General features: G+C 49.1%; 2 protein-coding genes across 4 annotated transcripts in view; one reads left to right on the forward strand and one right to left on the reverse strand.

The window, feature by feature from the left end:
- TBCE (tubulin folding cofactor E) overlaps positions 1 to 9,084 on the forward strand; it is an 81,216-nt gene extending 72,132 nt beyond the window's left edge. For 2 of the 3 annotated variants that reach the window (XM_046027871.1, XM_046027872.1), the window contains exons 10-17: positions 357 to 421; positions 522 to 586; positions 2,217 to 2,369; positions 2,936 to 3,089; positions 4,472 to 4,540; positions 5,080 to 5,139; positions 7,381 to 7,472; positions 7,648 to 7,948. In XM_046027871.1, coding sequence (XP_045883827.1) covers positions 357 to 421; positions 522 to 586; positions 2,217 to 2,369; positions 2,936 to 3,089; positions 4,472 to 4,540; positions 5,080 to 5,139; positions 7,381 to 7,472; positions 7,648 to 7,740 — 751 coding nt within the window. In that variant the 3' untranslated portion in view covers positions 7,741 to 7,948. Of the gene's footprint in view, positions 1 to 356; positions 422 to 521; positions 587 to 2,216; positions 2,370 to 2,935; positions 3,090 to 4,471; positions 4,541 to 5,079; positions 5,140 to 7,380; positions 7,473 to 7,647; positions 7,949 to 8,947 lie in introns of those variants that run through there. The other variant, XM_046027873.1, reaches the window with a different exon arrangement.
- The window catches only part of B3GALNT2 (beta-1,3-N-acetylgalactosaminyltransferase 2), a 59,648-nt gene continuing 44,945 nt past the window's right edge, over positions 6,612 to 21,314 (reverse strand). Inside the window, exons 7-12 of the mRNA XM_046027874.1 lie at positions 19,091 to 19,169; positions 14,300 to 14,483; positions 11,898 to 12,023; positions 11,126 to 11,285; positions 10,493 to 10,549; positions 6,612 to 9,217 (exon numbers count right to left, since the gene is read on the reverse strand). Of these exons, the coding sequence (XP_045883830.1) occupies positions 9,068 to 9,217; positions 10,493 to 10,549; positions 11,126 to 11,285; positions 11,898 to 12,023; positions 14,300 to 14,483; positions 19,091 to 19,169 (756 nt within the window). The 3' untranslated portion in view covers positions 6,612 to 9,067. The remainder of the gene's footprint in view (positions 9,218 to 10,492; positions 10,550 to 11,125; positions 11,286 to 11,897; positions 12,024 to 14,299; positions 14,484 to 19,090; positions 19,170 to 21,314) is intronic.

Here is a 21,314-nt window from a genome sequence, read left to right on the forward strand (position 1 = left end):
AACCGCATACGCTTTAGTCTACATCTGCACTAGGTGACTGAAGAATGAATAATGTGGCCCTGGTGCAGATGTCCACAGTCTTCATTCATCGCCCTTTGGGCACTTAGACCATGTCTCTTTCCTCTGAGACCCACGTAGCACAGCCGTGGGCACTAGGAATTGGTAGGCGACTGGTAGAATCCTCAGAGTACATTCTAGAGTCCACTCCATGTGCCCCATACTGCACTGTGTGGTTTCTCAGCGTTTCACGGGGCATGGAACCTAGGGTGTGGGGGAAATTTTACAGATGCAGTCTGGTTGAGCCTGTAGCATTTTCTACTGCGCTTTATAATCAAATTTAATGTTTTAAATTTCAGATTAGAACAACTCATCCTTTCTGACATTGGACTTTCTTCTATACATTTTCCAGATGCTGGAACTGGTATGTGAGATCATTAGCTCCCCTCCCCTGCCCAATACTTCATACTTGAGCTCTTTCTTTCACTTCTCCTGTGTAACTTCGTTCTCCTTTTTTTTTCTAGGGCACAAAACATCCATGTTTCCTTCCTTGCAGTACCTTGTCGTGAATGACAATCAGATATCACAAGTAAGGGCTTCTGCGGAATGTACGTACCTCATGAGCCCTCGTTTCCGCTCTCACGAGGAGTTCGTCAGTTCCTTCCATTTCAAGATATTTACTTCATTTTAAAAATATGCTTTATAAAATTAATTTTACCTGTACTATAGTTAACATGCAGTGTTGTGTTAGTTTTAGGTGTACAGTATAGTGACCCCACCCTTCCACACGTTACTCAGGCCTCATCAAGCTAAATACACTAATACACTTTAGTCTACACTCCCTTTCCCCCATCTCCCATTCATCTCCCCATCTCCCCTCTGGTGACCATCAGTTTGGGCTCTATAGTTAAGAGTCTTTTTTTTTTTTTGGTTTGTGTCTCTCTTTTGTTTCTTAAATTCCACATGAGTGAGATCATACGATGTTTGTCTTTCTCTGATTGACTTACTATGCTTAGCATAATACCCTCCAGCTCCATCCATGTTTTGCAAATGGCAAGATTTCATTTCTTTTTTTTTTTAATGGCTGAGTAATAGTCCATTGTATGTACGTACATCTTCAGTCATCAGTCAGTGGACACGTGGGCTGCTGCTTTGGTTTGGCTGTTGTAAATAATGCTGCTGTAAGCATAGGGTTGCATGTATCCCAAAGTTAGTGTTTTGCATTTTTTGGGTAAAGACCCAGTGGTGTGATTGCTGGATCATAGGGTAGCTCTGTTTTTAACTTTTTTTTTTTTTTAAGATTTTATTTATTTATTTGACAGAGAGAGAGATCACAAGTAGGCAGAGAGGCAGGCAGAGAGAGAGGAGGAAGTAGGCTCCCTGCAGAGCAGAGAGCCCGATGCGGGGCTCGATCCCACATGACCTGAGCCGAAGGCAGCGGCTTAATCCACTGAGCCACCCAGGCGCCCCTGTTTTTAACTTTTTGAGGAACCTCCATATGATTTTCCATAGTGGCTGCACCAGTTTGCATTCCCACCACCAGTGTGCAGGGGCGTGGAGAAAAGGGTTCCCTTTTCTCCACATCTTCGCCAACACCTGTTGTTTCTTGTGTTGTAGATTTTAGCCATTCTGACACGTGTGAGGTGATCTCTCATTGTAGTTTTGATTTGCATTTCCCTGATTGTGAGTGATATTGAGCATCTTTTCATGTGTTGGCCATTTGGGTGTCTTTGGAGAAATGTCTGTGTATGTCTTCTGCCCATTTTTCATTGAATTATTTGTTCTTTGAGTGTTGTGATTGCTAAGTTCCTTTTACATTTTAGATACTAACTCTTTATTGGATGTGTTATTTGCAAATATCTTGTCCTATTCTGTAGGTTGCCTTTTAGTTTTGTTGCTGGTTTCCTTTGCTGTGCAAAAGCTTTTCATTTTGACATAGTAAGAAATATTTTAAATTGAAAGAGAAATGATTCCCCTCAGAAAACCCTGAAGTATTACGAAAGAACTTAATGTAAGTCACAGTAAGCAGACTGTCATTGTACGTGACATGGTTCTAGAGTGAAAGTGTGTGGTCTTCCCAGTGGGTGCTCTGTGCATAGGGACAATACTGCACCTCGGGTTGGAGCGAGGGTTTTTCCCTTTTCTCTTGCTAGTTCAAGACTCCAAGAAATGAGCGTGAAACATGTTTATTTTCACTATTCTCTTTTGCTGGGTTTCAGTGGTCATTTATCAATGAGCTGGATAAGTTACCGAGTCTGCACGCTCTGTCCTGCAGCAGAAACCCCCTGACCGAAGGGAGCAAAGCAGCACATACCACGCGTGGGCTCATCATCGCCAAAATCGGTCAGTTGAAGACCCTGAACAAATGCGAGGTGAGTGCTGGGTTCAGGATCTGACGATGTCTTCTAGAATAGGAAACGCACGATCAGAATCGTCCTGCGCCTGACACATGATAGTTCTTTCCGGCTCCTCAGGAGGTGGCGTGGACGAGTCCAGTCCAGGAGAAGCCTGTTGCTCGGTTGTTTTGAGAAGGGGCGGAGCGCGTCGGGGTTTGCTCCTTTGTCTTGGGGGGGATTACAGGAGGAAGAGTCAGAAAGCTTGTCCTCCTCTTCTCAGCCACTGCTCTCAAGAAATTGCGGGGGCAGGGCCCTGCTGGCTCTGCGCTGCTCGCCTGGAACAGTGTGCCCGCCTGGAACAGTGCGCTCTGGGGTGGGGTGAGGGTGAGGGTGCACCCGCGGGCCGGACGCCGGCTGTGGACACTCTCGTGGGGAAAATGTAGGACGAAGTTCTTACCTCCTTCCGCCGTCAGCTCCCGAGTCCTGTCCCTGTTGGAAGGGACAGTAAGAAGAGACGCCTCGTCGCTCTCCGAGTGATGGCTGTTCCTCAGAGAGCAGCGCGCAGCGCAGGACACAAAGCACAGACCGTGTTTGTCCTGCAGATCCCGCCGGAGGAGAGGCGTGGCGCGGAGCTCGATTACCGGAAGGCGTTCGGCCACGAGTGGAAGGCGGCGGGCGGCCACCAGGACCCCGACAAGAACCGGCCCCACGCGGAGTTCCTTGCGGCGCATCCCCGGTACCAGTCGCTGTGCCTCAGTATGTGTGTGGGCCGCAGTCCCCCCCGCGCCGCCCCTGTAGCCCTGGCCATGGTCCGTGCGAGGGGACCCTCGGTGGCCCTGCTGTTCTTCTGGCCGTGGTGGGGTCCTCCGAAGAGGCCCTCGGCACGGTGCTGGGGCCGCGTCCGCCGGTGGGGAGTCAGACACGAACCCACCTCTTCAGGGCAGAGTCCGCAGCCTCGCTCGGCAGAGGGAGCCCGTGGAGTCGGAGGCCTCCAGGAAGGCCGAGATCCGCATCGGGTCGCTGGCCGGGGGGTGGGGGGTGGGGGGGCCCTGCGGTGGAAGCCCCTCCCCTCTTTGGCGGGGCAGGAGCAGCGGGCAGATCGAGTTAAGGTTGAAGCCCGGCCCTGGTGTTGCCGAAGCTGCCCGGGGCCAAGGCGACCAGCGCTTCCGGTCCCCTCCGCCCAGCTCCAGTGCGCCCCCACCCCCCGCCCGGGGCTTCCTTACCTTACCCGCCTGGGTCCTCAGGCCCTGAAGCCCCCACTAGGCGACTCTGTCCCTGCCGTCTTCCCCCGCTTTGACTTCGTAGTCACTCCAGGCGTCACGTGTCCCGGATGTTCGTTCTCAAACCCGTTTCCGGTGCCGCCCGCCGCGGATCGCTCCGGCTGGGGCGCGGGCCGCGAGGACGGGAAGGCGCCTGCCGGGGGGCGCTTTCCGATCCCCGCCAGAAGCCACCCGCCTTCCCGCCACTTCGGGGAACCGAGTCACCTGGGGGCGGGGCGGGGGAAGGGGAGGTTGTGTCCCGCAGCGGCTTGGGTCGCTCCATGTGGCCGCTAAGATGGCCCTGAGAGGAGCCCGGCCTCTCGCAGGGCAGTTAGAGAAACGCAGGCCCCGGTGGGCCCCGCACGAGTCCGCGCAGGCGAGGTCTGTCCTCCCGCCGCCGCCTCTCGACGCTGCTTTTCCAGGCGGGGGATGGGCCCGGGCACCCAGCCTGGTGTGGCGCCATCTGCCTGACACCTGGAGGTGTCCCTTGAGTTGTGTCCCATCTGGTCCCGGGGTTCTGGCTCAGGACCCCGAAGGCGAGGGAGCTGTTCGCGAAGGCGGAGCTCTGACCCCGCGTCTTACGGCTCTGGAGGCACCGCCTGGTCTCGCCGGCTGGGAGGCAAGACGGGGTCTTGTCGGGGAGGCGGGGCGCTGCGAGTCGCTGCCGAGGCGGGGGTGGCTGCCTGGATGCAGTGGCTGGCCGTGGCCGTCCCCCTCAAGTAAACAAGTAAACTAGTAGCCCAGTGAAGGGGACAGATCCCAGGTGAGCGGAGCAGCTGCTGCCGGAAGGAAAAGGCTGTAGGGGTCCTTTCGGTGCCTGTGGTTTTCCTTGTAGGGGCCTTTGGTTTATCGTGATCCGTGTTTATGCTTCTTGCACAGAATACGGTGCGCCCGAAGACGGGGAACTCAAGATACAGCAGCCGTTTTTGCTCAAAAACCAGCTACTAGGTAAGAACCGCACAAAAACCGCTTACTTGTATGTGCGTCTTTAGGCGCCAACACAGATAGGGGCTGTTGGTTTCTCTTAAGGAGGTAGGTGGGGTACTCCAGTTTCGAAAGAAAGGATGAATTCTTGAACATCTCCGAGTTGTATCACAAGTTTTGGGAGTTCCCATGCTTTCAGCTCAACTGTTAGAAACTGGGGCGGGGCGTGTTGAGAAGTGCGCTGCCTTGTGGTTTGTGAATGTGTGACTTTCTTACACGGGGTCTCCGGCTACACCGTCAGGCCAGGAGTCGGAGGGGAGCAGGGGAGGCACTGGAATGTTGGTCCAGCGCTTTCTGTTGTTGTTAATCCCGTGAATAACTGTTGTTAATTGTTAATTCTGTGAAGAATTAGTAGAAGGAATTTTCAACATTAGTTAGAGCTGTTCGTGTATTAGGATCTGAGCCCAGTGGTCCTACAGTTGGATCCTGGGGCAGGTGCACGGGTGTGCATTTTGAACCCTTATTATACTAGCTCTCAGTCTTTTTCCTTTTTTTCTTTCAAGCACTGAAGATAAAATATCCTAATCAAGTTGATCAGAAAGTCCTAGAGAAACGACTGCCAGGTAAGAAAAACAGGACTTTTGTCTCCTTACACTTAGGAATCACTGGCCTAGGCATGAGTCAGCTGGTAGAAAGTATGTGGAAGTGTGGACTTTTGGAGCTTCTAGGTTTTCACTAACCTTTTATGATCTAAAATACAATGCGTCCTTCCCCCCCAAACACTCAAGTCTCCCGTACCCATATCAGCTTGTGTAGGAAAGTCTTGTTAAACAATGACCTATTTAGCCAAAGGCACGAGTGCTGGAGCGGCATGGCCTTTCCCGAGCCCACCGCTGTTTAGTGCCCAAATTATGGTGCTGGTCCAGAGAGACTGTCACTGGGCCTGAAGTCTTACCGTCCCTTCGTAAAACAGGAAACCTGTCTTGGTGAGCTGAAGTGTGAATTACTTGGACATTTGTGACTTCATATACACTCTGCTCCTTGTCGGTTAGGAATCCCCGCAGAAAGTTCTCAGATGTGGTCTTTTAATGGACACACTGAAATGGGTTTTCTTTGGAAAAATGACTCCAGAACTCTGTCTAAACATCACTGTTACTGGCACAGAATTAGTTTCATCCTGAAAATACTGTTAGTCCACCAACTAGATTGATCTAATGTACTTAAACTTAGGATTACAGTCTCTCGAGCGTCCTGTGCCTTGTCAGATGGAAGCCCGCCTCACGGTGAGAGAGTGGTCTGGACGGGTTAAGTGTGGAGCAGCGAGGCTCTGAGGAGATGAAACGTGTAGCGCCCTAAGTGACTCTCAAAATACTTTGCTTGTGAGTGGAGTAAATTCACATTTTAAAATGTCTGCCTTGTAGCACCTGTAATGGGAAATTTCCCCACCACCTGACTGCTCACCAGTGGGGCAGGGGAGGGGCCGAGTAACCCCTGGCAGCTCTGTGCCCCGCGGTGTCAGGCAGCAGGAGCGGAGCGCAGGGGTCTAGGGTCAACTGTGCAGTATGGCTGCCACGAGTCGCCATTTAAGTTGAAATTCATTAAACTGAAGTAAAAAAATTCAATCCTGAGTCGTCCTGACCCCGTGGCCCTTCAGGTGCTGGCCGGCTGCACGAGAAAGCAGCACGTGGGGTCAGGACGTCAAGAAACCCGCCCGTCCTGACAACCGGAGAAAAGCCTAGAAGTGTACACCCCCATAAACTTCCACACGGGGCCTAGGAAGCCACAAACCATCTCCACATTTTCTGAATGTTAAAACAATTGTGTGTTACGTTGACATTAGAAATGGTAATAGTATTAAGAGCATTACGGGCAAATTGCCATCTTTTTCTGTAGACCTAGTGCGAGTGGGCAGCTTTCTTACTAGGATTGTTGTACGACCGAAGTTTTTGTTTCTGACATGACTTAGGAATGGGTCCTTTCCCGTTGCTCTTAACCCATCACTAACCACCCTGTGAACAGTGAAACCCGGTCCACCGACATCTGTAAGAAGGACAAGATTATCTACACATATTCACACACAAAAGAACAACTTATGTGAAGTATGTCAATTGTTTATATTCAACACATAAACAAGGCCAGTTTTTATTCTAAAATAAAGATAACATTTATTATCACAAGTTGCATAAAAACACAGCTTTACAAAAATCATTTTTGGTAGAAAAATATTTGCATACATGTGATATTTGTAGGAACACCATACTATTGCTGTACCTCCAGCTAAAGCTTCAAAGAAACTGTATTTCTCATCATCAAAATGTCCAATATTTACCCCAACCCATCTTTGGAAAGAAGTTCATAGCGTTTTCTGAACAAACCAAGGCATCTGCTCATGAGGCAGGTCCCCCATCACAATCTCACAGACCGGTCCCTGCCTCTTTCCACAGAGGAGGAAACCAAGGCAGAGCCATGGAGAGGCGCCCTCCGGACGCCTGAGCCCCCACGCCAGCATTCTCGCTGCCATCTGTAAGCGAGTCATCAGAGGTTTAGAAAGTGAATGATTTTACTCAGATTTACTCCTCTGTGCAGAGAACGGGATTTCTGGTTTATTCAGATGGAGAAGTGTTCACCACCACTGAAATGGAATCCCACTGTCAAAGGGCACTTAGGTCAAACCCTGGCTCAGTTCCCCACGTATCAGGTCAGTGGTGTGGAACCGGTTCTCGGGGTGCATGGGGCAGGCGAGACTTTCCCTAATGATGTCCACGGGGAAACAGATACCGTGAATTGTTGCGACTGTGGTCTCGTCACACGAGCTAGATTTACATGTGTCATTTGAGAGAACTGAGGGTGTTTTTCTTTGACAGCCTCCATGACAATTCAGAAGGTGAAGGGACTGCTGGCCCGTCTTCTCAGAGTCCCTGTGTCAGAACTGCTGCTGTCCTATGAAAGCCCCAAAGTAAGTAGCCACAGAACAGAGCCGGGCTGAGTCTCCCTAGTGCGACACACTGTGAATCTAGGGCTCCATGTGACACGTCTTGTCTCTAAATGGGAAGCATACACCTCTGTTCGGGAGGGGTGCACGTATGAAGATGGTTCTCTCTTTATCGCCCAACCCTTTGTTCTGCTTCTAGATGCCTGGCAGAGAGATCGAGCTCGAAAATGACCAGCAGTCCTTACAGTTTTATTCTGTGGAAAGTGGAGATTGTCTGTTGGTGCGATGGTAATAATGAGCTAAGAAAGTTTGGGGACTACATTGTTTATCATGACTGGGTGTGGGGGTCACCGGAAATAAAGGATTTATTGGAACAATTCTGTCAGAAAAAAGAGGTTTTACAACTTGCCCTAAGCATAGGAAAGGTGGTATTTTCACTGGGAAGAGACCATTTCTAGGCTTGTATGTAATAGCAGTAATAAAGGCTTTGCACCTACTAATGATTTTCTGATTTTATTTCATATTTCGTGACTATACATTTCCATATGTGGAGATTTAAATATTAAATAGAACCTAGCTAGTCTAATGAAATCTGAACACAGTTAATGTCAGTCATAGGACCAGTTCTAATGGAACTCTATGGATACTACGAGCTTATAAGGTTAGCAAAATGATTTGGACGGTCACTTTGGGAAATGTCGCTTAAACTTAGGCATTTTCTATGTGTAACGTGTGCTGTGATCTCTTCCCTCCATTACCCTGTTTTTAGAGCACTTGCAAAAATTCACCACATGCTTTTCCCTACAGTTGTACCTAAGCTGGGCATATATCCCACAGAAGATTTCCATCTCTGATAGGAATTCACTCATATTAGGTAAACATTATGCAATGATGGGAGGAAAGAAAAATTCATTCTTTTAAAGTGTCGGCTACTTGGCAGTATCCTTCTGTCACTAAAACCCAGAGAGGTATCTGATTTATAGCCACAGAATTTTAGCTTTCTTTTTAATAGTACTAGACCGTGACCTTCAGGCTTTATGTTAAACAGCAAAAGAAAACTGAAATTAGCTCACTTAATAAGTGAACTTTAAAACTAAGGTCCAGAACTGAGAATTATATGGGTTCCTTTCCCAGTTGCCCACTTCACTCAGACATTTCCATTCCCAAACTTTGGTATAAGTGACCACACAGTATTCTGTGAGTTGTTTTTGGCCCTTCATGATCCTAATTATGCCTCACAAAGCTATTCTGTAATCCAGGCTGGAATTCACATTCTTGGTTACTAGATTTCTGAACGAGGCCAATTTTAACCAAAAGTGATAGGTAATGAATTACAAACTAGAAAGGATACCTCAGATTTTAGAAACATGTTTTATAAAACAATTTGGTGTTTTTCAAATGGTCTTCCAATATGGAAATAAAATTTTTATGTACAGTAGCAGTTGATTTTTAAAAAGGAAATTTTGTGCAAACATTTAGAAATATCACATTGGTTTCAGGTAAAAAGTGCCAACCTAGAACTATCTGGAAAGACCACAGCGCCTGTTGCCTAACTGCAGGCTCTCCTCTGACTGACCCCAGCTGCTCCCAGGCGTACCGTCCTCCCCCGGCACAGCAAGTCAAAACCCTCCCGCCGCTGCTGCTTCGCACTGACAAGGATCCCCACACAGTTCCTTCAGCTGCCACAGCTGCGCCAGCTCCTGGGGCGAGTGCTGCGGGGACGACAGCATTCCCGTCTCACATGTCTTCTCACACAGCCACAGGCCGTCCTGGCGAGAAACCAAAGTGAACTCGGAGCCATGGAAATGAGCTTGTAGGCTCCAGGGAGGGATGGGGAGAGGATTTTAGGCGCCTGCGCGCCCGCGCGTATGTGAGTGTGTGAGTGTGTCTGTGTGTGTAGTTTAGAAAACAGAACCCAGGTCTCAAACCTTGACCCTGGGTGGGATGTAAAGGGGTCTGCCCTGAGCACCTGGAACCCCAGCCTGCCCTTAGCTGGGGATACAGTAGGGGTCCCATTCGCCAGCAGTGCAGTCGGAGATGGTCATGGACTCCAGTGCGAGGCAGAAACAACATCAGTCCTCTTTGTAGAGTACATCTTAAATACTTCCTTTCCAAGGCCATGCAGTCACACACACAAGTCTCTGAACACATCAGGAAACAAGCTCCCTGAGACACCTGAGAGACCCACCAACCACAGCCACCACAACGATCAGATGCAGAAATAATCTTCAGTGTTCCGCAAGTCAAAGCCGGGACTTTGGGAGGACACAGGGTGGTCACGGCTGGCCCAGGAGACAGGGTTCATCCCCGTGCACCCCTGACGCGAGCGGGGCCTGCTCTGGGCCCAGGCGCCGTGCAGGGTTCCTACCCACCCATCCCTGCATGTGCCTCTACCCGCTGCACCTTCTGTGGCCAAAGTGGAAGGGGCAGGAATCGGAAATTCCCCAGAAAGCCTTGAGCTGAAGCCCAGCTTCGTGCCTGCCTCTTCCCAGGGCCCCTGTTCCCATTTCCGGCCTCTGGGGATCCCTTCCTTCCTTCCTTCCTTTCCCTGGCCCGGTGGTCCTGGATTTCCAGGAGCACCTGCGGGTACTTACATCCAGGGTTGGATCTGCATCGGTCAGAAGAGCTGAAGGGCCCCCGGACCGTTACACTGCTGGGAACTTGCCAGCCGATTCCTTAAGGTCTTTTTTTTTGACGTAATCTCTGCGCCGGAGGTGGGCTCAAACTCATGACCTTCAGATCAAGAGCTGCAGGCTCCACTGACAGAGCCGGCCAGGCGCCCCTGACTCCTTGTATTTTGAAGCTACAAAGAATTTCTAATGAAACATATAAAAACCTAATTCTCCTCTGTGGGTGGGAACACATCCATCCGAAACATTTAAACTCAGAAAAGTACGGGAACACAGGTGGGTGACTGTGAACTGAATCAGGAGCTCCGCCCTGCTGCCAGACCTTCTGTTCGCTGTTCCTGCCCAACCTCTGACCTGGGTGCCTCACTCCCTCAATCCGCAGAGCCTGGGGCCGGCCCCACCAGGCTCGCTTACCTGGTAGCGCGCAGGTCCTATGGCTGCCATCCAGATGCCCATGCTCACGTCTTCACCCTGTGCGCCCGTGAATCAAAACGCAGAAGCTGAAATGCTGCGCCATCTCTAAACACGATGCCACACGTTTCCGTAAGTCATCTTTCCACTTCTTTGTTTTGTGATTATTCCGGGAAACGCCAAGTCTAGCACTTGCACACACAGGGAAACCTAGTGGCCGTGGACACCCGGCAGCTGACGTGACTACACACAAGACGGCGAGGGGCCAGTCGGGGGCCCCACGCCGGCAGCATGAGTGCTACAGCGGCTCTGGTGGCCAGGTGGGCTGATGAGTGACACGGTCACCGGGATCCACAAAAAGCAAGCCGGAGCTTTACAGCCTTCCTCCTTGTGACTGTCAAGCTTCCAGTTCCTCCAGGGACTATCCGTGTAATTACAGCCCGAAAAGCTATTAAGTAGGCTCAAAAAAAGATTTTAGGAACAGAATTTAGAGCCAGGGTTTGGAAGCCATGGCTGTGTCCCTGACCTCGCAGGGGGACTCCTCCCAGGCATGCTGCTCTGCGCTTGGCGGCGGAACACCGGGCTGGACGAGACTCGGCACGAAGAGTGCACAGTCAGGGCAGAAATTGGACTCACCTGATAGGTCTTCAGTCGGCCCGCGTTGCCGGCGAGCCAGTGCACGATGTCCCTGGATATGACGTACCCTGAGCCGCAGGCAAAGGCTGGGTAGGCGGGACTGGGGTACTCCAGCTCCTGCCACTTGCCGGTTCGGTCCACTGCCCAGTTCAGTCTGAAACTGAGAGCCAAAAAGAGATGACTTCTTTGTGGCGGTATGACAGCTGTCCTACACTACGAGCCGGGACCCCTTTACAATCACTACAAAGGACTAAGCTGTAAAAGCAAGGAAAGAAGGAATTTTTTTTTTTTTGGTCTAAGGCAAGGCATTATTTACCTAGCAGGTGTGTTACATGAAAGACTGGCTCATCACATTCTCTAAGTTACGTCTGTGGAGTTTCTGAAAGTACCAGAGCATCGTGTGTACATATGCTAAAGCCTCCGAATCCGTGTTGGATTCCCGAAGAAACGGCGAAGTTTCAGAAACGTGTCACAACTCTCTTCTAACCTGTCTCCTACTGCTCCTCCTCACACGAGCACCGCTATTTCTAGGCCACAACAATAGGGCCACACAGTCTTCCACTCCTCATTCACCGCAGCCCGAGGCTTCCCAGTTGGCAGATCTCCCCTCTCACTGTGGACCGCTAACGCCCAGGGGCCCAGGGGCCCAGGCCGGAGGCTTCCCATCTCCGCCACATTTTGCTTGTGGAAAACAGCTTGTGTGTTTGTCATTCTAAATTAATTCCTTTTGATCAGGGACACGAAGCCGAAGAGCAAACAAGGTTTAACTTACTTTCCCCACCAAAAATTAGGCCCGTCCAGATTCTTGTGGGCAATCCTATTAAATACAGCCTCCAAGTCTATGTAACAGTCGTCGTCTGTCTTCAGCAGTAAGTCAAAGCTGGTTGTTTCCACAGTCCTGTTGGCAGAAAGGAAAACGGGTGTCAGTGCGTCTGTACCAGGAGAGGAAGCGATGCCGCCGTGGTGACATCGCCACTGTTTTACTGGAGGACCGTCCCTGGACGACCTGCACACTTTGTTTCTCCGAGGCTGAGATCGTGCTCAGAACCTGCCGCCAGCAACTGTGTCCTCACCGATACTCACCGAGTGTAACAGAGAAGCAACAAGCGGATTTGAAGGGTCCAGACAAAAACACAATAAACTACAGACCTGGCTTAAGCGGAACCTACGTGCAAACGGTTCTGTGACCTTGTTCCCATCAGGCTGGCAAACATGCCAACCCTGGCACTTGGGTTCTTCCCGGGGGGCCCAGGGTGCGGGGACAGGTTCCTCGCAGGCTTTCCCAAGGAACCCTGCTGCACAAAATGCCCTGTTGTGCCACGAGTTCCACTCCACTCCGAGATCTGATGGTTTTTAAAACACTGAGCTGTAACATGGAAATAGATTTCCCCGAAGAAATGACTCCCCGCAATTAAACTCTTACAAATGACCTTTAGGAAGGCACAGGAGGGTGACTTCATTTACCCAGTCATGTAAGGGCTAGCAGAGACAAAACTGACTTCATTTCACACTGCCAATCCCTGTCCATCTTGGATTAAAACAAAACAAACCCAGAGTCTTGCTAGGGAACCCAATGGCAGAAATCTGAATAAAATCTGGAGAACGTGTTTTTTGGTTGAAGAATGGTGAATTTCACAACAGGTCCACACCGAAGTCCATGACCCCGTGCTTCTGAAGTTTACTTCTAATTAACAGCACAGGAGCACATAGTATTTGCTCATCAGGAGGAGCTGTGATAAAGGACACGGCAGCCACTGAGGAGTCACCCAAAGAAAGAATGCCCAGCGCCGCTTTCATTACAGCATGGACGGTGGACGGGTGGCACAGGCGGGGAGGGGAGGAGTGGGCCCCAGGCCCAGGTCCATTAGCCTGTCACCAGTGATTCAGGTGGCAGTGATGACTGAGATCTCAGAGATGCGCAAGGAGTACAGGAGAGAAGACTTAGGCCGAGGGTAACAGATAAACAACACTGAACTTCCACAACCAGGAATCAGCTCCCCAGAGAAAGTCCTAGAACCCCACAATCCGGATTTCCCACTTCCTGGACCTCCATTTCCACCCTTCACTCAATTCTTTCCCTTCCTGCCTCGGCCCCCTTACAACAAGGACCCCTCTCAGGGGCCTTGAGCTAAAGAAGGTTCTTTCTCTCGGTTCAGTTGTCCAGACCCAACCCTGGTATTCTAGACACACCCCGATTTCCAGCTCTTATTTCTACCTGCCCTTTAGCCACAGGGTGACTCCAAAATTAAATTAACTTGCCCTAGCTATGAAACGTGACCTTCTGTAAATGAATCAGGACTACATCCATCCACTCTGCCCGGGGCAACAGGCAAGAGCGTGACAGACTTGGGGGCTCGCCAAGAAACGAGCTTCCTGATCCAGTTTTCCTGATCTCCACAGGTGTGGAGACCTCTAAATTTAGGCTAGACAGAGACAGCTCGGGTTTGTTCTAGGGTGGACAGGGTCACATGGCTCAACAGCAAGTAAGCGGACCCCAGAGTGACTAATCTTGTTAACTGTATAAATATGTAAATAATAGTAGTTGTTATTGTTGCTGCCATCAGTCACATAAAGTCAGGAATGACAACCCAGGTGGAAGAAATGCTGACGGGTTGGGAAGTTATGGGAGAATCCCACGGCTTTGCATTCCATCTTACAGAAAAGGTTTGGAATTAGGGCAAGTGGTTCTCGAATGCATGGAGTAGAGGATAGAAACAGAATGTGGATGTTCTGAAGAGAATTCAGACCAGTAACCTGGGTCCCAGGGAGCTGTACGTGGGCCATGTAGGTCGGTAGGTGTGATCACCACCGAACACGGGACATTTTAAAACTCAGTGATTTTCATCTGGTGTTGGCTTGAGGCAACCAAGACAATGACTCACAGGACTCATTTTGACTCAGAGAGAATGGAACAACTCGAAATGAGAGCAACTTTTGCCCTATTTTTGATAAAGATCATTCACATCACGGATCTGCTCATCTGAATGACAAAGCGGCAGAACTTTAAAAGGTCAATCCTCACAAAGAACCAGGACACAAGACCTCACAGCCCAGGTGTTGAGGGGTTCTGGGGTTGGTTTAAAAAAAAACGCAGTGGTCTAATGTTGACAAATTGTTCCTACATCCAAAAAACAGTAAGCCGAGTCCTACCTACCCCACATTTTTACCACCTACCATCTGTAGAAGTTCAGCAGTTTCGCTGGGACATTTCGGTAAGTGTCCACGACATCCACAAAAACAATGTCGTCATAGACGCTGCTTTCCTCCCTCAGTAGGGCGTCTTCCCTGTGGAGGTTACTTATGTGGTCAAGAAGTCTTCGAGGGCGAGAATGGAGGGTTTGTAAGAGTGCGTCACCTTCTGCGAAGGAAAATTCGAGAGATGGAGAAAAATGCTGTCACGAATGTGAGCCCCAGCACGTGGAACTTTCTGTATGCTCACACCCTCTCCCCAGGGGACCCAACAGAAGGCAGCGGCAGGCACCTGAGCTGGGCTTCGGGCCCTCCTGCACCTGCGTGGATCCACAGCCACTCTCCTGCGGACGGTCCCGCGGCGGCCCGTCAGGCCGTGGGAGGCAGCGGGTCCCTCCCCGACCACCCCAGCCCCGACTCTGTATCTCACGTGCTCCCAAGGACTTCCCCTGCGGCGCTGTTTATAACGGAGGAAATGGAACCAACCTAAATGTCCTCTGACAGGAGAGGGACCAGCCTGGGGGACAGTCACGTAATGGAATACTGCAGGCAGATGTGACCTGATCTTGCGTGTTTAGGGGAGTGGCACTGACAAATGATGCCAGGGAAGGGACCTTCATCGCTAGGTGATGTGTACAATATGATGCCGTAGACCTCGACTATAAAATACTCCCATCACAACTGTTATGGAAAGATACGTGTGTATGTAGCAGAAAGGGAAGAAAGAGAGGGAAGCGTGCACATGAATTTCGGGACAGGGACACCCTCTCCGAGGGGAGGGAGGGACGTGGCCGGACAGATAGCAGGGAGGGGGATTGTGTCTGTGATGTTTTTTTTTTTTAAAAGGAAGCAAATATGACAAAACATAAGCATTTGTTAAGAAGGCCATGGCTGTTTCCCACAGCGCTCTCTCCATTTTGGTGTCTCTGTGCTATTTCATAATAAAAATGTGCTGAAAGACATCTGTTTACTACCTCACACGTTAACGAATCACTTGTCCCGTTGGTGCAGGCACTGGCCTCAGATCCCATGGATTTAAGGCGGCCACTTTCACTAGGGCAGGGTTTTCTCAAATGTGTCACTCCAATCAGAGAAAATGTCTAGTGAATACAGCGAGCCGCTGCAGGGCGAGGCAACAACAGAGCCGCTCGGCACCCCGCCTCCCGGGACCGCAGGGGAAAGCCTGGGCTGCGGGCGTTGAAGGCCGAGACCCGATTTCTGCCTCTGCCCACGGGGACACGCGGGGCAAAACTGCAGGTTTCTGGCTCTGCCCACGGGGACACGCGGGGCAAAACTGCAGGTTTCTGGCTCTGCCCACGGGGACACGCGGGGCAAAACTGCAGGTTTCTGGCTCGTGTTCTCATGAGCGGGAGGCGGAGGAGGGCGGGGACCGCTTCCAGGGCTCTCGGGGACCGCTTGCTGACACGCGCACTCAGCGGGTCGGGGGCGGAGGCCACAACTCTGTCTTCAGCATGTGTCTTCCCAGAACTCTGAGGCAGCGGGACCCCAGACAACCACCGTTTAGGAAACTCAGGCCTGAATGACCCTGTGCTCTGCCAGCACGTTCTACTGTCCATTCTGTCACATTCTACTGTAAGAGCCTTTACTTGAGAGACAAAGAGAAGTATACGCAATTTAACACTTGAAGGAAAGTCCAAGCGTTTGAGAATTGGCATAAGCGGAGAACGGCAGTAACAAGAGCAGAGCAGGAATTAAGCACAGGCCTTTCAGATGGACGAACCCCGCTGCCTGGGTCCGGAAACCAGGCCCATGCAGTAGCAGACCTGCGTGCGCTTTAAGCCGATCATCTGTCGGGCTGCGACCGAAAAGAACTGCAGCACAGCCAGCCTCAGAGTTTGCTAGATCACGTCTGTCCAGTGAGCCTGCTAAGATACAGACGTCTGCGCTCCGGTCTCGAAGATTTTACCTTTGTAGCTTGAGGTAGGGCCTGGACAGGGATGCCAATGCCCGACAGAATTTAATAACCGGTGTATAACCTGATGGTTCTGAATGGCACTTAGATCCTGATTTTAAAAAATGTATACTGATATTTTTCAGACATATCCAGTACATGAGAAGACAGTCTACTTGTTTTCATTTTTTCAGCCCACAACTTGAGTTATCTCACTCTTATTTGAAAGAAATCGTCCCTCACCCAGACCTTATTCCTTTAGCCTCCATGACAGAAAAATTATGACAAGCTTTTGTCCAGGGTACAGGAGCAGCCCCTTCTAGAACAGTTTAGTGACAGAAGTCTCAAGGGCCCCTTAAACTAGTTTTTAAAACCTCCTGGCGGTATATTCAGGAATGAACTGGTCAGAGAAGGGAAGGTGCTGGATATTCCAGTCAGACAGTGCGTTACACCTGCCCCAGCCCCACGGCTTCGCTGCCTTGGGAAGCTGCCTGAGCTCCGGATCTGAGTTTTCCCCAGGGCTGGGGTATTAACAGCCGCTTGGGGAGCTAAGTGGACACCTTCCTTGGCAGAGTGGCCTTTCAGTTTCATGAAAACTCTCTGGACTGGAGTTAAGGATCTCTAAATTTTAAATCTATTTTTAATGGCAAGTTTATGGGCAAAACCCATGTGCCTGTTCTAGCCTACTCTTCGGGGTGATGTAACAATACAACGACTTCTGTGAGGAAACACTATAAATTAAGATGCTTTTGAAAAAATTTTATAAACCACAATCCATTTGCATCCCCAAAGAACAGGCAGTGGCTCAAACGGGGGGTGTGCCCTCAATACTGTGCTGTCAAGGGCTCCCGGAGAGTCTCCTCTCAGGATCTGCTCTGCTTTCCCTGGTCACGGAGAGGCTTCAGGGAAGCTGGGTCCTAATTCTTTTATCGGAATCCATGCTCTGTGGAGCTCTGAGATGTCAAGACAGAAATTCCGGGGCGCCTGGGTGGCTCAGCGGGTTAAAGCCTCTGCCTTCAGCTCAGGTCATGATCCCAGGGTCCTGGGATCAAGCCCCGCATCGGGCTCTCTGCTTGGCTGGGAGCCTGCTTCCTCCTCTCTCGCTCTCTGCCTACTTGTAATCTCTGTCAAATAAATAAATCTTTAAAAAAAAAAAAAAAAAAGACAGAAATTCCAATGGACACCTTTGTTCCCTGGGTGATGCTCAGGACAGGTGGCCAACAGGAACTGCATCCGTGGTAGTTTTTCTTTCTTAAACATCATGGACACAGAATTCTCAGGAATTCATAGACAGATATTTAAATAAGTATCATTCAAGAAGACAAACACAGCCACTCCCATCCTAACAAAATCCCTCTTGAGTTCTAGGCTAATGTTCCTCACCCCAAGTTTTAAAGGAATCTTTCTAACAAACCCATCCTTGAAATGTGATAGATTAGGAGAAGCATTTAACAAACTGTACTCTGAAAGAGAGTCTATGTTTAAATATTCACATTATGAGAAGAAAGTGCACACATGAAGCAGGACAGGAAGCTGAGTCCGCTGGGCAACCTCCAACAGAGGGACAGACGCAGGCATCGGAATGCACCACGCTTGTTGAGGCAGGGAAAAGAAGGTTCTTCCCTTCTTCCCTTCCCTTCTGACAGTAGCACAAAACCCACTATAGCTATATGGCCTCTGTAGCGGTTCTGCAGAAGTCCCCACCTGGCTACAGGATAAACCAGACACAGCCACCCTAGGGCCAACAAAGTCCAAGGTCTTAGATTTTTCAACATCACGCTTATGGTGAAAGACTGGATAGTTTCCCTCTAGGAGCAGGAAGAAGACAAGGCTGTCTGCTCTACCACTTCTACTCAACACTGTATTAGACGTTCTAGCCATGACATTTAGACAAGAAAAAGCAATAAAAGGCATCTCGATTTGGCGGGGGGGGGGTACAACTATCTCCATTAGCAGATGACATGATACTGTACGTGGAAAATCCTAAGGCACCCAACTAGTAACTTAATAAACGAATTCAGCAAAATTGCAGCATACAAGATTGATATATAAGAATCAATTTTATTTCTATACATGAGCGATGAGAATCTAGAAATGTAAAAAGCAATTCCACTTATAATAGTGCCAAAAAGAATATATAAGAATAAACTTAGCAAAAGAAATGTACGACTTGTACTCCGAAAACCATAAAACATTACTAAAAGAATTTAGTTTAAGACGTAAGTAAAGGGAAGGATATGCATGTTCACGGATCAGGGACTTAATGTTAGACAGGCAACATTCCCTGAAAAGATCTACATGTTCAACGCCAGCCCTTTCAAATTCTAGCTGGCTTGCTTGCAGAAATTGACAAGCTGATCCTAAAATTCGTTTGGAAATGCAGGACCCAGAATAGCCAAAACAATCTCGAAAGAGAACAAAGTTGGAGGATTCACACTTCCCGATGTCAAATCCTGCTACAAAGCCACATATGCAAGACAGAGCAGTACGGGTAGAAGGACAGACCCAGAGTGCACACACAGAACAGAAATGGGAGCCCAAAAGTAAATCCTTACATTTAAGGTCAGAAAGTACAGTGTGGAAGTTAATGTCTGGTAGGTGTTGCGGAAGGGGAGAATGAGGCACGTCCGCTGATGGGCACAGGGTTTCTTTCTGGAGCAATGGAAATGGTCTGAAATTAGCGGTGATGCTTGCAGAACTCTCACACCGCAAACCAGTGACTTAACCACTTTAAAAGGGTAAAGTGTTTGTGAATTATATATCAATAAAGCTTTTTTTTTAATTACCAAAAAAAATCCCCTTTTGGAGTAAGATTAGGTACATGAGACTCAGCACGCTCCTCACCTTCCAAGCCGCCAACTTACCCTGAATGGTGTAAATAAAACCGCCGGCCACTCCCTCCACGCCTTCCATGACCTCGTGGGGCAAGGCGCCCTCCCCAGCCTGAAAACAAGGGAAGTGCTCAATGCTTCATTACTGCAAATACACTTCTTCTGTTTCAAACCGATGTGGCAAAATTTATAATGTGACTCCACAGCAGATAAATCCATTTAAGCCCTACGCAATCAGGTTGATTTCAGTGTTCTATGTCTGTTATCTGATTGTTACCTTGATTATAATATTAAAGATCAGGTGCACAGGGCAGTCCATAGGGCTCAAAATTCCAACCGACATAGAATCACAGTCTTGAAATTGCTACCATAGTAGTACAAACCCCAATTTTATTTTACATCCCAAACCTGCCACTTAAAAAAAAAAATGACCACCTTTGATGTCTTTGAGACTGAAAACTGCCATGAATTTAAATACATCTAGGCAGATTTTTTCAAGTTTGTTCTACCGGCAGAGAAAGCCCCTTGAATGAACTGTGCAGACGGAGCCCTGCTGCTCATTGATGCTCTCACAGCTGCCCAGGCCGGCCACAGCCTCTCGGCCTCCCAGGACTGGAGGAGATTTTATGATTAGAGATTTACAAGTTTCCCAGTGTGGTGTTTCCCCTCTGCGTGCTGCACGCCCGCGTGGCATCCCCGGCAGAGTGGGGCTGGGCCAGACGGCACAGGTGGGGGGGGGTGGTGTGTGTGTGTGTGTGTATGTATGTATGTATGTATGTATGTATGTATGGCACTGCTCCCACACTCTCCCCTACCAGCATGGCTGCAGCCTGGCCTGTCCCCTCAGCAGAGCTGTACTGCGCAGAGCAGTGTTTTAGGGCTGTAGAGAGACCCCATCTGGAGATGGGACCGTGGGAGCTTATCGCTTCATGCGGAGGAAGCTACCGAAGGTGGAGCTAACGTTCCCAACTTTGCAGAGCCAGGAAAGGTGGCACACTGTTTTTTCATTGTGTATTCTACATTGTTTCGGCTTGTTTAGAACTTGATGGTACTTTTCATTAGCTTCCATCTAAAAGGTCACAGCTGGACTTTTAACAGCTTCTGACATTCTCACTTGCTGGCAAGGGAGCAAGACTTGGGGTAACTTTCAGCTTCACTCATTTATGGTGGAAACCTGTATTTGTACGTGGGGGTTTCCTGGAAGGGGCTACCAAATGACTGGACTATTTTTTAAGGTTAGCAGAGTGTGTAAGCAGTCTTGCCCTCTACAACTATATTTACCCCCAAAGTGGATCATTTGAGTCTTTCCGTTTGAACCTAGTCTCAACTCAGAAGTCATCTGGTTTCCTTTTGTGCAAACTTAGTAACTACAGAATTTCAGCATATTTTGGATATTTTTAAAAGTTTCATAAATAGAAAAGGAGGCGACATACTAAAGGCACTTGCCTTGGAAATAAGGAAAGAAAAGAATAAAACTATAATTAAATTTCGTAAGATGTTCTATGATAAATAAAGGACTGCTGGTAACAAAGGATGAGATCCTAAAAATGACCCACAAGGCTAAGCTTGTAATTATATATGAATCTGTGATCTAATGACTTTCTTCCTCACTGGAGTATAAGTTCCACTGTGGGCCAGGAGTGGTTTTCTAAATGAGTAACAACATACCACCTCACGTTCATTTCAAATTTGGGAACTAATTCATGTGAATATTAACAGTTAATGAAAATAGACTAAGCCCGTGAACTGAGATGGTGAGTACTCTCCTAATCATTACACCAGAGCATCGAAGAGAGTGAGACTGTGTTTGCAACACCACCACACACCCCACTTGTATATTTAAAGCTCATCGTGTGAAGTCTGCCTACACCTTATCGTCCCACACTTACTTGGAGATATTTACCTATCAAACTGTTTTAAATCTGAAGCAAATCTGGATACATGAAAAATATGAGGCAGATATCCCAGCAATACAAACGACACCAAAAGCTCTGCTGTATTTGCCAGTACTGCTGTCTACTGCTTAGAAGTTATTGAGAAATGGGCATCTGGGTGGCTCAGTGGGTTAAGCCTCTGCCTTCGGCTCAGGTCATGATCGCAGGGTCCTGGGATCGAGCCCGCACTGGGCTCTCTGCTCAGCAGGGAGCCTGCTTCCCCCTCTCTCTCTGCCTGCCTCTCTGCCTACTTGTGATTTCTCTCTGTCAAATAAACAAAACCTTAAAAAAAAAAAAAGGTATAAAAAAAATCATTGAGAAAT

The sequence above is a fragment of the Meles meles genome, chromosome 13 (assembly GCF_922984935.1).
Source record: "Meles meles chromosome 13, mMelMel3.1 paternal haplotype, whole genome shotgun sequence".
Classification (NCBI taxonomy): Eukaryota; Metazoa; Chordata; class Mammalia; order Carnivora; family Mustelidae; genus Meles; species Meles meles.